At 57.7% G+C, this 17,620-nt stretch overlaps 1 protein-coding gene across 1 annotated transcript in view; it reads left to right on the top strand.

Moving 5' to 3' along the window:
- Positions 1–17,620, top strand: part of ANKMY1 (ankyrin repeat and MYND domain containing 1) — a 54,958-nt gene that overhangs the window by 14,634 nt on the left and 22,704 nt on the right. Inside the window, exons 9-16 of the mRNA XM_043875710.1 lie at positions 1,149–1,320; positions 1,992–2,132; positions 3,343–3,483; positions 5,361–5,468; positions 7,860–7,991; positions 10,260–10,373; positions 10,703–10,868; positions 17,028–17,106. Coding sequence (XP_043731645.1) covers positions 1,149–1,320; positions 1,992–2,132; positions 3,343–3,483; positions 5,361–5,468; positions 7,860–7,991; positions 10,260–10,373; positions 10,703–10,868; positions 17,028–17,106 — 1,053 coding nt within the window. The remainder of the gene's footprint in view (positions 1–1,148; positions 1,321–1,991; positions 2,133–3,342; positions 3,484–5,360; positions 5,469–7,859; positions 7,992–10,259; positions 10,374–10,702; positions 10,869–17,027; positions 17,107–17,620) is intronic.

Raw genomic sequence — 17,620 nt, 5'->3', positions numbered from 1 at the left:
ACCCACACACGGTCACTCACCGTGGATGCGTGCGCGCACAGGCGCGCGCACACACACGCGCACGCGCACCACGCCCAGGGAGGCTCTCACGGAAGCAGGGCTGCCCCTCCACCCAGTCCCGAGCACATAGAATATCTTCAGGGCCAGTGGCCCCTCGCGGTGAGGGCTCTGAGGTGGCCAAGTTTTTCATAAAAACTGGTTATCTGTGCGAATATGCAATGGTTAGTGTTACTTTTTGAGTGTATTACTAAATATTTGAACACATTCTCAGTCTTAATTTTTAAGACAGTAGACAGGGATGGCTAGAACCTGGGTAAAGAAAGCTCTTTGGGAGCCTGGAAGGATGGTTCAAGTGCGGAGGGTCGGAGGGCAGGCCGTCTGAGTGCTGCCGCCCCGACTGACCCAGCCTCCGCTCTCCCTCTGCTCTGCCGGGGGTCAGCGGGCCGGTTGGGCCCCCACCTGCCGCACTCGGCCTCTCGCACACCCCACTCTGCACCCCCACCTTCTCCCTGCCCACCACCCGCCCAGTCCCCTCAGGCCCAGCCCTCACGGCGTCCCCACAAGAGGCTGGGTGTGCTGCTCTGAGCTGCTTGTGAGAGACGTGTGTGCCAGTGTGAGTGTGTGTGTGGTAGGTTTGTGTGTGCACTGTTACATGTGTGGTTGCATGTACACACTGTGCCTGCATGTGTATGTGTGTTGCATGTGTGTACATGCTGTGTGCTATGCGTGTGTGAGTATGTGCTATGCTGTGTCTCTGTGTGTGTAGGTGTGTGTGTGTTTACACATGTATGTGCACATCTGCTGTGTGTGTACAACCTTGGACCCCATGGGTGCCAGGCAATGTACACCGTCCCCTCACGGCCGCCCCGGGAGGCCTCCTGGCCCCCACCCCCACCCCGCATCCCAGGTGACCTCAGGGAGGCTAAGCGAGCGCCAGGCTGAAGCCGGGCAGGGCCGCGGCTGGACTTGGGCTGCCCTGGTGCAGGGAAGGGCTGCAGTCTTGGCGAGGCAGGACCCCGGGGGCAGGGTGCTCCGCGTCAGGCCTCGCCAGCACCCCCGGCGGGGCCTCCTCCGGCCCGGGGCATGTCCGGGCTACGGGCCGCGCGTGCCCCTCCGCCAGCCCGTGACCGTCTCCCTGCTCCTTCCAGAGACAGGCACAGGTGGGCGACCATCAAACTCCTGCTGCACCGCGGCGCCGACCCCAACCTGAGCCGCGTGCCCATGCAGGTCCTCTTCTTCGCCGTCAAGGCTGGGGACGTGGACGGGGTGAGGCTGCTGCTGGAGAACCGGGCCAGGACGGACATCCAGTTCCCGCCAGAGGTGGGCCGCGCCGGGGGCCTGAGGCCGTGGGGGCCACGGGCCGACTCTGACGGTCTCCCGCAGCGTCTGCTTTCCTCCCTGGTTGTGTCGATGCTTGTCAGTCACTTCGGCCTCTTATACTCAGAGGGTGTTGGCTTTTGAAAAGGCTGCCAGTCTTGCTCAGGCTACTTGCTCACCTTCTGGGCCCCTGAGCCGGGTTGTTTATTTCCTCTTTTTTCTTGGGTGTAAGTGCAAGGGTGCAGGGAAGCGGGATTTCAGGCGTCAGACCCAGGAGGATTTCACAGGGACTTGTGCTCACTGATTGGCCTCCATCTTTGAAAGCTCCTGGAGGAGAGCGGAGACATTTGGTCTAATAGGAAGCTGGTCCACCAGGGCCTGTGTTCCTGTCTGTGACCCTGGCGGATGAAAGCCTCTTATGAATCAGAGCAGACGGCTGGGCTTGTGTGGTGTGTTTGTGGTCCATTGTGGGCGGGCCTCTTGTCCCGAATGTCCCTGATGACAAGTATGTGGTGCCTTGGGAACCCGAGGCAGGCGGGGGGCAGGCGGCCATGCTCTCGCCCTGGACCGGGGCCCCACGGGCCTTGTTCACACAGAGCCCCACCCTCGGGCTGACGGCTGTCGCTCCTCGGGAGCCGGGGCTGCACCCTCACCCGCCGATGTTTCCCCTGCAGCTGGGGGCCCTGACCCCTCTCCACATCGCAGCTGCCCTCCCTGGGGAGGAGGGCGTCAAGATAACGGAGCTGCTGCTCCACGCCATCACTGACGTGGATGCCAGGGCGGCCGACCAGGACGATGTGTACAAGCAGGCTAAGGTGGGCATCTGCGCCGTGGAGGGTGGGGTCCCTCTGCAGGCAGCGTGAGGTCCCTAAGGAGGGTGCCGGACGCTCTGCGAGCCACAGGCCGGCCTGGATCCAAGCAGCGTGTGCCTGGACACACCCGTGGTCGTCTGTGCGAGCCGGGGCCTGTCCGGAGCAGAGGGAGGCAGTGTGACTTGGGCCCCGAGTGTGAACACTCCGCACACAGGCCTGTGGTGTGGGAGAGGCATGCGCACTTGATGAATGTGAGTGAGAACCTGCTTTTTCAGGCAGCTCACAAAGCCCGGGGGTCCTCGCTGGGGTAGCCGGGCCCCCAGGAGGGCATTCTGTAGGAGGCTCTGTCTCACTCCACTTGCGGGGTGCCCCTCTGCCTGGAGACGCGTCTGCCCAGGGCCGCACTCCCTGGCCGGGTCCTCCCACCCCGCCTGCCTCCCAGCCGCCCCTCCGTCCCCTGGGCCGCTTCTAGGCTGCCGCCATCTGAGAAGGCCGGCCCCGAGCCCCACGGGCTCTGAGCTCCTGATGTGCGGGGGGAGTCGGGCCACGGGCTCTGCCCTTGCCGAGGCTGGGGGAGTCGAGCTGTGGGCCTCCTCAGCCTCCAGGTCTGCCCCACCTTCAGGGAGCCTCGTGTCCCCAGACCAGGGCTCAAGGCCCGGTGCCTCCTGCCAACCTGCTCCAACACATGACAGGGAGGGGAGTGGACCCTCAGGGGGCAGGGCAGGCTGCCGGGTGGGGTGGTGATGCTGCAGAAGGGCCTGGGGGCCAGAGGTGGGGCTTGGAGCCTGCCGGGCGGGGGTTCTGGGGTGCAGGGCTGGAGAGGCAGAGCTTGCATCTTGGCACATGCAGCGCCCCTGCCCCCTGCAAGGCCATGCCGAGGCCCCCTCCGCCATGCAGCCCTCCCAGCCCTCCTCCTCCAGGCCGAGCCCCTGGAGCACAGCAGCTCTGCTGTCTCATCCTTGCGTCCACCCAAGCCTCATCCAGCCCCCAGCGCCCGAGGGCCTGGGGCGGGGAGGGGAGGGCGGGCTCGAGGAGTCAGGGTAGTTCACGGGGCACCGCTGCAGGCCTGTGGGCTGGGGGGCGGCGCGGCCCTGGGGGGGCCCTGGGTGTGAGCTGGTGCCTGCAGGGGGTGCAGGGCCGGGCGGCATGTGGCGGGTCTCTGCTCTGGGGGGACGGGCTTGGGGCCACCCTCGACCCCTCTGTCTGCCCACAGCTGGACCTGCTGCCTTCCAGCCTGAAGCTCAACAGTGAAGCGGGCCCGCCCAGCATCTACTACAGCAGGTGCACGTCAGTCCCCGACGAGGGGGGCAGGACGGCCCTGCACGTGGCCTGTGAGCGGGAGGACAACCACAGGGTGAGGCGGCCTTCCGGGTGGGCCGGGGGGTGTGCACAGGCGCCTTGAAGCGTACCCGTGAGTGCCAGTCCGTGAGTGTGTGCGTGCGTCTGTGTGCAGGCGTGTGTGTGAGCTTGTAGGTCGGTGTGTATGTCTGCATGCACGTGTGTACACGTGCACGTGCAGGGCGGTGAGCCCACAGGCTTGGTGGGCTGAGCCAGGCCTCAGGTCCCGTGGCCATGTGAGCAGACCTGGGCGTGCCATGGTCCACACCAGGGTCCTCCAGCTACAGGTCATCCTCCCTAAGTGGGCCCCGGACTCGGGGGACTGGGTCAGGTCGGCAGTGAGCTGAGACACGCTGTGTGGAGATAGGATAGGAAGCATCATGGAACTCGTGTGCACGGACGTGTTATTTCAGAGCACGTGCTGGGGACACGCGTCCACACACAGGCCTGTGCACCTGGGGGTGGGGGCTTGGGTCGCCTCGTGAAGTCACTGCGTTACTGCGGGTGGCAGTCACACACGTCTGTGCAGCCCGCCCATCACCCCCCCGGGCGGTGACCCCATCTGGTGCCGCTGCCTCCTGTCCGCTTTGGGATCAGTTCGCCCGCGGCAGGTGCAGGAACCCCTTGGAGGATGGGTGTGAGGGGAGCTGGGGAGGCGGGCCAGCGAGCCCCTGAGTGCTTGATACACAGCCTCCGTTTACTTGCTTGTGAAATGAAATAGCAGCAGCCTCATGGGCCTGCGGCAGGATGTCTTTGTCAGTGCCCAGGATGAGGATCACATGTGCCGCCCTGATGGGGGCCATGAGGGCCTGCGTGGGGGTGGGCGCCCATGCAATGCTGGCAAGGGACCACCCGCTCCAGAACACCCCCCGTCTTGTCAATGCATCCTCGGGCTGTGTCACTGCCCCACCAGAGCGGGGCAGCGAGCCCAGGCTGAGGCCGGGGACAGCGAGGCTCCGGGAAGGCGGGGCTGCCCGAGGCTCCGGGAAGGCGGGGCTACCCAAGGCCCCTGGTCAGTAAATTGGAGGCCTGGGCTTGGAGCACAGCTCTTTCTAGCTCACACGCCTTTGTCCTTTGTACTGATTTCGGATTTGGAAAAGTTAAGGGGAAACAAAGTCAGGAGGCACCATAGGCCACGTTCTCATCAGATCAAGGACAGATCACCAGTGTAAAGTCCAGTGCTAAGACATGAGGGCTGCAGCCATCCAGCCACCACGCCTGCATTCCACCAGGGAGAGTGAGAAGAGGGGAAGCTTCCCAGGAACCCCTCGGCACACTTCTGTGGGCTCCCCTTGGCCTGGCCAGTGAGGCTGGCAAAGGGGGTGGTCTTGCAAGGTGGCCCAGCCGGCCCCTGGGGTCTGCAAGTCCACAGAGCAGCAGACCGCTCCTTGTGGTGAGGGGAGCCTGGGTCAACTCCCCGTGGGCACTTCCCAGAGAGGAGGGGGACACTGAGAGCTTCCTTGGGGGCAAAGGGATGAAAGTGCCCCCGTGTTTCTTTTGCCTGGTGTGTCCCGGTGAAGGGCTCGCCCTCTGCCCCACCTGCCGTGTGCCCGGCCCAGCTGCCGTAGTCTCGATACAGCGGCAACAGCTGTATTCGAGTCTGCAACAGCTGCAGTAGAGCGGCCCTGACTCTCCTCTTTCCTTCAAATCAACTTACTCGTCACCGACATCCTTGTTTTCCATCTGAAATGATCGACGTTTGGAAAACCTCTTCTTCGCTTGAGGATCCACCCACCATTCACTACCCGGCGTTCAGGGCGCTTGTGTGTGCCAGGCAGGGCCCTAGTGTGAGGGAGGAGCAGTCAGTGGCCGGGATGGCCTCACGGTGTGTGTCTCCCCTGGAGTGGAGGCGCCCCTGTAACCCGCCGTCCTCCTGCCTCTCTCCCTGCCCAGTGCGCCAGGGACGTCGTCCGGCTCCTGCTGGCCCACGGAGCCAGCCCCAACTTGCTGTGGAGTGGCCACTCCCCGCTCTCCCTGTCCATCGCCAGCGGCAACGACCTGGTGAGCAAGTCCCACCCCGCTGGCGTACCTGCGTGGCTGTCTCGTGCCCCCGCTCCAACGCAGGCTCTGGGATTTGCTGTCCTCGAAGTGCCCTAGGGACAGCATGGTGTGATGCCCGGAGGGTCCCCTCCCATGAGGACAGAGTGCCCCACAGAGAGAGAAGGGTGGAGGGAGGGAGTGAGCATGAGGGTGAGGGTTTACCCGGGAGGTGCTGACTCGGCCTCAGAGCACTGGGAGGGCACCCTGGGTGGTTCCCACCTTCTGTGGCTGCCAAGGACCGTGTTTGTTCTTCCACCCACCCATCCACCCACCCACCTGTCTAGCCACCCAGTCATCCACTCATCCACTCAGTCATCCACTCATCCATCCTCCCAGTCATCTATCCATCCATCCTCCCAGTCATCTATCCATCCATCCTCCCAGTCATCCACTCATCCTCCCAGTCATCCATCCATCCATCCTCCCAGTCATCCACTCATCCACTCAGTCATCCATCCATCCATCCATCCTCCCAGTCCTGCACTTTTCCTTCCTTCCATTCATTTATCCACCTACACATCCACCTGCCCACCCACCCCTCCACCCATCCATTCTTCATCATCCATCCCTCCTTCTGTCTTGTTGTTTGGTCGCTAAGTCGTATCCGATTCTTTGTGACCCCATGGACTGCAGCACGCCAGGCCTCCCTGTCCATCACCAACTCCTGGAGTTTACTCAAACTCATGTCCGTGATGCCATCCAACCATCTCATCCTCTGTCGTCCCCTTCTCCTCCTGCCCTCAATCTTTCCCAGCATCACAGTCTTTTCAAATGAGTTCGTTCTTTGCATCAGGTGGCCAAAGTATTGGAGTTTCAGCTTCAACATCAGCCCTTTCAGTAAATATTCAGGAATGATTTCCTTTAGGATGGACTGGTTGGATCTCCTTGCAGTCCAAGGGACTCTCAAGAGTCTTCTCCAACACCACAGTTCAAAAGCATCAATTCTTTGGTGCTCAGTTTTCTTTATAGTCCAACTCTCACATCCATACATGACTCCTACTAGGAAAACCATTACTTTGTATGGACCTTTGTTGGCGAAGTCATGTCTCTGCTTTTTAATACACAGTATAGGTTTGTCATAGCTTTTCTTCCAAGCAGCAAGTGTCTTAATTTCATGGCTGCAGTCACCATCCACAGTGATTTTGGAGCCCAAGAAAATAAAATCTGCCAGTCTTTCCATTTTTTCCCCATCTATTTGCCACGAAGTGATAGGACCGAATGCCGTGATCTTCATTTTTTTGAATGTTGAGTTTTAAGCCAGCTTTTTCACTCTCCTCTTTTACCCTCATCAAGAGGCTCTTTAGTTCCTCTTTGCTTTCTGCCATTAGGGTAGTATTGTCTGCATAAATGAGGTTGTTGATATTCCTTTTTTCTATCTATCCACCTATAATCCACCCACCTATTCATCCTTTCATTTAGCTGTTATTTTTTGAGGATGTTCTATGTACCAGGTAGGCACCATTCCAGGCATCAGGTGTTGAACAGAACAGAAGTGTCAAGGATCCTACATTCTAGTTGGGGCAGATGGACCACAGTCCGGTGTGTGACAGTATCAGGCCCTCAGCTCATGAAGAAAGTGACGATGGGGGAGGGAGGAGAATGGCGGGGGCTCCTTCAGCTGGGCGGCGGGAGGGCCTCTCTGGTGAGAGGGCAGCTCGGGGAGGCCTGAGGCAGCCACTGTTGCTGAGCGGCTGGGGCTCCCGCGTCCCTTCTGCCCGGCCCCTCCGCCCCCTGCCTTGGCTCATGCACCGAGTCACTCACTCAGCGGGTCACGCGGGCACCTGCTCTGTGACCGGCCCTGGGGGGCGGGCAGCCTGGAGGAGAGCCTTACCCCCGGCGCAGAAGCTCTCGGAGGGCCAAGCTCGGTGCCTCGTGTGTCTGGAGCAGCTGCTCTGACTCCAGGCTCCCCGGGGGCCCCTGGGCGACTGGGGACGCAGCAGGGAGCAAGGGAGCCCCGTCCTCTGCACGTGGTCAGGTGATCACGGTGACCGGCTGCCCTGGGTAGAGGCAAGCTGGTCCCAGGGACATGGACCAGCAGGACGTGTGCCTGACCCTGTGGGGTGAGAGGCCCGGCAGGATCCCCTGCATCCCCAGGTGGAAAGCAGAGAGGCGCCGGGACCACTTCTGAGCAACTGGACGTTGTTCTGAGGAAGTGCTGGACCTGGGCCGCCCGCCCGGGGGAGTGGGAGTCCTCCCTAGGGAGCCGCCGTGTGCACCCCCAGCCTCACCGTCTGAGCCACAGCCCCTGGGGTTGGGAAGCAGGGAAGTCGCCCCGCGTGGCCTGGCTCCGGGCGCTTCCTCCGCTCGTTGGGGAGGGGCGCGGCGGGTGCTGACAGGCCTGTCTGTGCCCAGATTGTGAAGGAGCTGCTGTCCTGCGGAGCTGACCCCAACATGCTCCTGACCAAAGGCTTGGGCAGCGCCCTGTGTGTCGCCTGTGACATCATCTATGAGAGCCAGAGGAGCCTGGAGAGCAGGCTGGCCCTGGTGAGCCGGGGGCGGGGAGGGTGGAAAGGGGAGGCCCTGGCGGGCAGGTCTGCGGTCTGCACTGGACCCTCTGTCTGGCCCTTGCTTGCAGCAAGCTGCTTCATGGCACTTCATGGGCTCTTGCTCTGTGTTCAAGACTTGATGTTCCAAACACTTGAGAAAGTACAAACAATTCTTGCCTTTTATAGTTTATAGACCTAAAATATATTAGTGGCAAACCCACTCAAAAGGCCAGACAAGAGTCCCTAGTTTGTCTTGAGAGACATTGGGCTTGGCTTTGGTCTGGCTGCAGGAGTCTAGAGTTTTCAGTGACAGAACCAGATTACCAGGGATCCAGAAGCTGTATCCTGGGGCGGGGATGGGGAGCTGTGCCCTGGGTGGGGGATGGGGAGCTGTGCCCTGGGTGGGGGATGGGGAACTATGTCCTGGGGGGTATGGGGAATGGGGAGATGGCTGGGGGATGGGGGAGCTGTGTCCTGGGGGGTATGGGGAATGGGGAGCTGGGTGGGGGATGGGGGAGCTGTGTCCTGGGTGGGGGTGCACTCTCTGCTGGAAGCAAAGCTTCACTGGCAGTGCCCCCAGAACCTAGGGTTTTTGTTTGTGAGGAAGGAAGGTTGAGTGATGAGAGGCTGGTGACAGTCATTGAGGCCGCCTTGTGTCTCCCCAAATAACGAGCCTGCTGACACCTGCTCGGCAAGTGTGCATTCTGAACTTCCTGTAGATGACAGCCTGATTCTTGTCTGTCACATCCAGCCTTGTGGTTTGTGGTTTTGTCAGCATTTCTCGATGGAACTGTGAAACCAAAGAACCTCTGTGTAGCATGGCATCCTTCCTTGTCGTGGTCAGGGTGGGCGCCTCTGACGGATGCTGTTTGCTATGAATGCAGTTGGTGCTGCGTCAGGAGCGGAGGACCTTGCCTCGGGGTGTGTCAGGGGTCCAAATGCACACACATGTGCATGCACAGGCACATCACATGCCTGTGTATACATGTGCAAGCACCCCCCTCACGCACATAGCTGCTCTCTGCAGCCACACACACATGCATGCACACACATGCCCACACGTCCACACGCCTGTGCATATGTGTGCAAGCACCCACATACACATAGCTGCTCTCTGTAACCACACATGCATGCACACACATGTCCACACACCAGTGCATACATGTGCACACAACCACACACTCACACAGCTGCTCTCTGCAACCACACACATGCATGCACACACATGTCCACATGCCTGTGCATACGTGTACAAGCACCCATCCCCACACACTCACATAGCTGCTGTCTGCAACCACACACACAAGCATGCACACACATGTCCACACACCTGTGCATACGTGTGCATGCAACCACACACTCACATAGCTGCTCTTTGAAACCACACACATGCATGCACACATCCACAGGCCTCTGAATACATGTGCAAGCACACACACACACTCACATAGCTGGTCTCACAGCACCTGTGGTCTTACTGAGCGCCCTCGGGTTGTCGTATGGATGGTGAACACGGTACGGACTAGGGCTCTTAGCCTCTTTAACCTACAGAACTTGAGAACAAGTCACAGGCACCCTTGCTCATTCCCCGAGGCGGGGTGAGCTTGTTCCTTATATGGGGTGAGTGGAGGGGTGTGTCCAAGGGTCAGTCTGGAGGCTTAGGTGGTCTGCCCGCCCTTCGGTGGTGTTGAGTGCAGGGTACGTGCACATACCCTGCTTTTGCTCCTGGCTCTTCAGAAGTGGCAGCTGCAAGTTTGTGGTCTTTATGTATCTTGTCCATAGTCTGCCTCAACTGCACCTGCACCCAGCTATTTTTAGTCTATTTGGTTTCTTTGTATTTTGTTTCTGAAGGAGACATTTGTCCAGGTGCAAGCACTGCAGCAAGGGTCCCAGGTCCCAGTGTGTCTCAGACAGACCAGCTTGGGGTTTGCCCTCCTACCACTTACATTCTAGTGGAGTGGGACCAGACCTCAGCAGGGTGCCCTGGGGTCCGGTTGGGTGAGGGAGGGCCGCCCGAGGAGCCGGCCAGCCCCCAGACTCAACCTTGCTCTGAGGGTCACCCTGAGGACACACCACCCTAATGTCTTGTCCGTCTGTCTGTCTTGCTGACACTCCGCACACCTGGGAGGATGGCCCAGCTGGGTCACGCAGGGGGCAGGAGCCCGACCCTGCTCTCCTGCTGGGGGAGAGGGCCCCCTGCTCCATGCCCCGCCCCCTGGTGGCTGGGGCAAATGCGAGCCTTTGACGTGGGCTCTGTTCTCCACAGATTGACCGGCTCATTAATTACGGGGCTGACATCCTGAGCCCTGTGACACTTTCACAGGGGGACAAAACAGCTGTGGGCACAGCGGTGGACTATGGGTACTTCAGATTCTACCAGGTGGGTTGAGTCTCTCATTGGCGATGGGGGTGGAGCTGGGGCCTTTAGCATCTCTTGGGCAAGGCGGGCCAAAGGTCCCTCATGCCTCTGACCAAAGTCCCCCCCCCCGCCTCCTAGAAGGGAAAATTCAGGCCCCCCAAGCACTGCCAGCTTGACTGCCTGTGCACCAGCTCTCTGAGCGTTACCTGGTCTGTCCTCACACTCATCGCCACGACCACAGTGTACCCCAAACTGTTGGCGGTGGCCCAGGGCTGCTGGACCTGCTCCCCCTGGTGGACTGGGGGCCCGGTGCCCCGTGCTCAGAGGTGGTGACTGGTGCTGGGTTGCAGGACCGGAAGATAGCCCACTGCCCCTTCCACATGCTGATGCCTGCAGAGCGGGAGACATTTCTGGCCCGGAAGAAGCTCCTGGAATACATGGGCCTCCAGCTGCGGCAGGCCGTCTTTGCCAAGGAGGGCCAGTGGGACCTGAAGGTGTTGCATCTGAGCAAGCGAGGTGGGCGTGGTGGGTGCTCGGCCGGGTGGGTGCGTGGGTGGGTGCGTGGGCGTGGTGGGCAGCCAGCAGGGTGGGCGGCTGCAGCGGGCTCTTCACGCAGCTCAGAGCTGACCCAGAGGCCCCCTTGGCCTGAGTGTGTGTGACAGGCTTCATGCGTCGTGGAAGAGCATGGGTGCCCCGTACTAGGGGCTGCGTCCCCTGAGGGTCTGGCTCCAGGAGGCTGTGTGGGGTGGGCCTGGGAAGAGGAATTGGGGGGCCCCATCCCAGGTCTGGGAGCATCACCTGTGTCCAGTGCCTTGCCGGCCCCGCCCCCTGCCTGCCCCCTGAGGAGGGCGACTTGCCTGCACGGGGGAGGGAGCCTGCCCTGCGGCTGCTTGGTGAGCTGCGCCCCGGGGGTGGAGCTGGCAGCCAGCCTGAGCTGGGGGGGGACGCCCTGGCTCACGCTCCCCCGAGGGCCCTGCGTGGTCTAGCCCCACGGCAGAGCCAGCCTGAGCTGCAGTCTCGGGTGAGAGCCTGGCGGGTCCTCGGGCGTGGGCGAAGGATCCAGAACCCCGTGGCACACAGACGGGGAGATTGTCTCCTGGCTGACAGTCTGCTCAGGTGGCGAAAGAGAGTGGGCTCTCAGGGAAGCCCACGGGCCCAGGGGAGGGGCTGTGCCTTCCAGGAGATGGGGGTGGGGCGGGGCACGCGGTGACAGCTGCCTGTGTGGGGGGCCCGGGACCGGTGGTCTCCCTCAGCCACACCTCTGCTCCCATCTGCTGCTCGGAACCCGCATAGTGGGTGACAGGGAGACAGAGGTGGCGCCAGGGGCTGCTGAGAGACCCCGATGCCCCTCCGCCCTTGAGCTCAGCCCTGACACAGGGCCCCACGGCAGCAGGAGTCGGGCTGCTGTCTGAGGGCCATGCCCCACTTGTCCCCTCCCCGACACCCCGCGTCCACCCCGGCCCCTCCGCCCTGCCCGACTCCCTTACACGTACCCCGCCCCATAACCCCCCCGGCAGCACCCCTGCCCTCCCCACCACCCACACGTGTACACACATGGACCAGCCTCCCCACCTCCCCCACCTGCACATGTACATACACACACAACCAGCCCGCCCCCACCCACCGTTCCACACACCGCGTGACCGTCTGCACCCTGTCCCCCAATGCCTGGACCCATCCTGCAGCCCCGAGACACCCACCTTTCATACACAACGCTCCTCACTGCTGCACACACACCCACACACTAACATAAACCTGCCACATCCACCCACAGACCTGCACACCCTCAGGTCCTCACCCCACCTCCGCTGCACACATACACCCCAATGTCCAAGCTCCCTGCACACACATCATAAGACCCCCACACCCCACCCCACAAATAGTTCCTAAGCAGATGCCCACCTACCCGCTCACACACATCCCTACCAACTGCTCACCTCCACCACCCCTCACACCCCTGTCCTCACACACCTGCCACCCCAGGCCAGCCCCCACACAAGCCCCCAGGGACCAGCCCCCTCACCCCCTCCCCGCATGCCCACTCATTCCTCCCCACATGCACGCTCATCCCATCCTTCCCCACAGAACCCCCTTGCACACTGTCACACACACACACACACCATCCATCATAACCCTCCCCACCCCCACACTCACCAGCCCACGCACAGCCACGCATATCCACTCACCCTCACACCAGCTTGTGGCCGCCGACCTCCTCGTACCTGCGTGCCCACACGCGACCTCAGGACGTCAGCTCAGGTCGGTGGGGCGGGGGATGCTTAGACAACAAGCAGGTGTTTGCTCGGTTCAGAAGGCTGGAGACTGAGCTCCGGGAGCCGCTGTGGCCGGCTCTGGGGGGCCGCTTCCTGGCTCCTCGACGCCGTCTGCCTGTCCTGTTCTCACGCGAGAAAGCGCGTGCACTTCCTCTTTTTACAGGGTGCTAATCCCACCAGAGGGCTCTGCCCCCATCACCCCAAAGCCCCCCTCCAAGTCCCGTGGCATTGGGGTTAGGCTCTCAGCAAATTAATCTTGGAAGGACACAGGTATGTCCATAACACCCCCCCCCGCCCCCGACTCAAGCACAAGCCTCCCCTGCCCTCTCACTTACACACCACCCAACACACAAATAACGACAGTCAGCCCTAGAGGGGGACAGCGATGATGGGAAATGAACAGGTCCCCAGTGAAAAGTGGGCACCCCTGAGCACATTGACGTGTGCGTGATGGAGAGAGGGGAGCAGGAAATGTAGTGGAAGATACCATGATGAAAACATTCAGAATTTGGTGAAAATCGTCAACCTGTATATCCAGAGAGCTTAATGAACTCCCAAAAGGATAAACACAGACAGCTGCAAACAGACACACCATAGTTGAAATGCTGAGAACCGAATGATTCATCACAAGGGGACCCCAGTGAAGTCAGCAGTTGGCCCCTCGTCAGAAGCCACGGAGGCCAGAAGGCAGTGGGATGTCATAGTCAAGTGCTCAAAGCGGTAAGCTTCAGCTGAGAATCCTGGATCCAGCGAAGCTGGATGAAGGTGACAGAAAGGCATTCCCGAAGACGGAACCCTTGAGAATTTGTCCCTCGTAGTCCTGCTTTACAGGAAGCACTGAAGCACGTGACTTCAGAAATTAAGTCCTCCATGTGAATAAAGAGCACTGGCAAAGTTAATTATAAGAATAAAAAAGAAATGCATGTTTCCTTAGATTTAAAAAGAAATTTGCATGATTTATATATAAGCAATTTATAGAAAAATTACTATAAGCATATATGTATGGATTTTATTTATTATAATCTTGGTGGCTCAGCTGGTAAAGAATCCACCTACAATGCAGGAGACCTGGGTTCGATCCCTGGGTTGGGAAGAGCCGCTGGAGAAGGGAACAGCTACCCACTCCAGTGTTCTGGCCTGGAGAATTTCATGGACTGTATGGCCCATGGGGTCACAAAGCGTTGGACACGACTGAGCGACTTTCACTTTCACTTTCAAGGAAATAACGAAAGTATAGTTTAAAATAATTAAAGAAATTAAACATTACATTTAAAAGTATTCACTTAATGCAAAAAAGTAAATAAATGAGGAGTAGAAGAACAAAAACATGAGACACATAGAAAACAAAATGTAAAATGGCAAATGTAAACCCAGCTATGTCAGTAATAACATTAAGTATGAGTGCACTAAATAATCCAGGCAAGAGGCAGAAACCATCAGACTGAATAAAAATAAGAAAAGTCCATTTACATGTTTCCCACAGGAGACATATTTTAGACTCAGTGATACAAACAGATTGGAAGTAAAATGATAAAAAAAAATCTTACATCATGAAAATAACAACCACAAGAAAGCTGCAATGGCTATACTTATGTTACAAAAAAATGGACTTTAAAGCAAAAATATTACTGACAATAAAGAGGGACATTTTTAAATGATGAAAGAGTCAATTAATCAGGGAAGTAAAGTAATTATAAACCTATATGCACCTAACAGCAGACACCAAAATAAACAAAGCAGAAAAAACACACATGAAATGCAAAATAAATAATTCAATAATAAAATAGTTGGAGATGTCAATTCCAAATGTTCTACAATAATTTGTAGAAAATTTAGGCACAAAATTATAGAGAAAAGAAGATTTAACAACACGGTTAGACTACAGAGGACAGGGAATGCTGGCATGCTACAGTCTGTGGGGTCACAAAGAGCCGGACACGACTGTGTGACTGAACACACACACAGACACATTGGACTCCGAGACCTAAGGCATTTATAGAATGCTGTGCCCACCAAACAACAGAAGGTATATTCTTCTCAAGTGCACGTGGGACACTGCCTAGGACAGACATGTGCTCAGTCATAAGACCCCCCCCCCCAAACTCTTAACACATTTATAGGGATAGAAAGAATGCAAATTATGTACCTTGGCCACAACGGAATGGAATTAGAAATGAGTATAATAGGAAGACATTTGGAGATATGACATAAAACAATACACTTCTAAATAACCAGGGGGTCAAAGAAGAAATGAAAGAAGCGATTAGAAAGCCCTGTGATGTGAACGTGGAAGAAGACGATATACCGGAACCCGCTAAAGCGGCGACCACAGGGACGCGCAGCTGTGAGCGCCTTCATTAAGAAGAAGGCAGTCTCAGTCACCAGCCCAGCCCTGCTCCTTAAAACGCCGGCAGAGGAAGAGCGCACTAAACCTAGAGTAAGCTGGTTTGCCAGCTACGTAAATGTATGTGTGTCTGTTAGAGAGAATATTAGTGAAATAGAGGATAGGAAAATGATAGAGAAAATCAGTAAACCTCGGGAGTGGTTCACTGAAAAAATCAGGAAAACTGACACATTTGGCTAGATTGACCAGGAAAAAGTGAAGATTCAAATTACTAAAATCAGAATTAAAAGAGTAAACATTATTACCAAACATTTAGGAGTGAAAAGAATTATGAGAGAATACTATGAACAACTTTATGACAAGGAGTTGGAGCACCAAGATGAAATGGACAAATTGATGAGAACATAGCATCTACCGCAACTGATTAGAGAGGGAATAAAAAACCTTCCCAGATTTATAACAATTAGAAAGACTGAGTAAGTAACAAAAAGCCTCCCAACAAAGAGTAACAAAACCCTCCCAAACAAACCCAGGTACAGATGGCTCCATTGGTAAGTTATACCAAACATTTAACATGGAATGAGCACAAATCCTTTTCTAATTCTTTCAAAAATTAAAGAGAAAGGAACACTTCCTAACTTATTTTATGAAGCCTCATTACTGATTCCAAAGCCAGACACCAGCATTATAAGAAAACTAAAGACCAATATCCTTTATGAATATAAATGCAAAAATATTCAACAAAATACTAACAAACTGAGACTTCCCTGATAGTCTAGTGGCCAACACTCTGTGCTTACAATGCAGGGGCGTGAGTCCCATCCCTGGTTGGGCAACTGGGATCCCACATGCTGCACAGTGTGGCTGAAAATACACACACAGTAGCAAACCAAACTCAGCCTCGTGCCAAAGAACTATCTACCATGACTTAGTGGGGTCTGCTCCAGAAATGCAAGGATGGTTTAACAACAACAAAACTGTCAATGTAATATACTACGCTATTAAAATGAAAAAAAAATTCAATTGATGTTAAAAAATTTTTGATGTAGAAAGTCCAACATCCTTTCATGATGAAACACAACAAAGAACAGAAGGGCATTTCTTGAACCTGATAAAGGGCACCTGCAAGAAAACCCCCACAGCTAACATCAAGTCAATGATGAAAGGCTGGGTACATTCTCACCCCAAGGTCAGGAAGAAGACAGAAACGTCTTCTGTGTAACATTGTACTGGAGTTGTAAGCTATGCAATTAGACAAGAAAAATAAACGAAAGGCATCTGAATTGGAAAGGAGAGTTAAAGTTACAACCTGCTTTATCGCCAGCTCCCCCAGAAGCATCACTCTGGCACCAGGTGGTTTGGGAGGGCACTTTGGCCTTGCCCACTGTCACTCACAGAGCTGCTTCTGGACCCCACAACAGCATGGGGAGTGGTCCGGGGGGCTGGGGGGCATGGAGAGCGGGGAAGGAGGGTCTCCCACATTCTCTACTCTCCTGGCCAGCAAGTGTTTCTTTGTGGGGTTCCTGTGTCTTAAGGGGTGCCGGGGGAGTGGAGGATGGGTGGCCTTTTTTGAGAGGACTGATGTGTTGTCTAAGGACAGGAAAGCAGAGGGGTGTGGTTGAGCATCAGGTGATTACTGTGGGTGGGATTCGCTGCTGTCCTGTCCTCCAGCCCTCTGGGCGTCCTGCTGCCAGTGGCCAGAGAGCAAAGCCAAGAGTCTCCAGACCAGAGGGGCATGTGAGCTGGCCACGGCCAGAGGGAACCTGGTGCCGCCCTGTGGCCATTAAAGGCAGAGTTGGGAACGCGGAGCTGGGCCGACGGCCAGGAGGCTTGCAGACCTCAGGGCGTGGGTCCAGAAGCAGAGGTACGCACCGTGCTCTGTGCCCTTGGATCTGCTGGGGGCTGCTCAAGGGCTACGCCGCCCGCCCCGCCAGCCTCGCAGGGCCGGGAAGGGGCTCACCGGGCGGTGGAGGCGGGCAGCGCAGTGCCGCCCTCCACGCGTGGGCATTGCGCACGACCAGGGGGCATGGAGGCTAACGCGGATCTCTCTCGCTACAGCGGAGCTGGCCCCCTGCCTCCGGCTGAAGCAGAAGGGCACCGGCATGCCCAAGGGGCAGGACTTGCTGGGGCAGGAGCAGTAAGTGGCTGGGTGGTGCCCGGCTGGGTGGTGCTGCTGAGCCTGCCGTGACCTCCCTGGCCCGGGCAGGGTCGCTCCTGAGAGGCCCAGCTCTGCTGTGGGCCGTGGCTCAAGCCAGGATGGGGGCAAGGGGGTTGCAGCTCACTCGTGGAGTGGCCTGGGTGGCTCTGGGTGGGTTCCATGGCCCCTGGCGGGGGCAGTGGCCAAGCAGGGGTGAGCCCAGCTCTGCTGCTTGGAGACGCTCCCCCACCCTCGTCAAGGTGGAGGTGCTGCCCTGCACCCCACACCCTCCTTGCCCCTCCACTGCTGGCCCCCTCGGGTCTCAGCTCTGCCCTGTCCCTGCTGTTGAACAGTCTTTGCGTGCCTGGCGCTGTGTTATCCCCGTGGGCATCCTGGACAGTTTCTGCCCAGGAAACCCTGATGGGGGTGGGTGGGCAGGCGGGGGAAGGGCACCTACCCAGCTCACTGTCCCCCGGCCCCACGGCAGGCCTGCCCAGAACTGGCTCCCCCACCA

The sequence above is a fragment of the Cervus elaphus genome, chromosome 20 (genome assembly GCF_910594005.1).
Source record: "Cervus elaphus chromosome 20, mCerEla1.1, whole genome shotgun sequence".
Classification (NCBI taxonomy): domain Eukaryota; kingdom Metazoa; phylum Chordata; class Mammalia; order Artiodactyla; family Cervidae; genus Cervus; species Cervus elaphus.
This window is presented reverse-complemented; position numbering and strand designations above follow the sequence as displayed.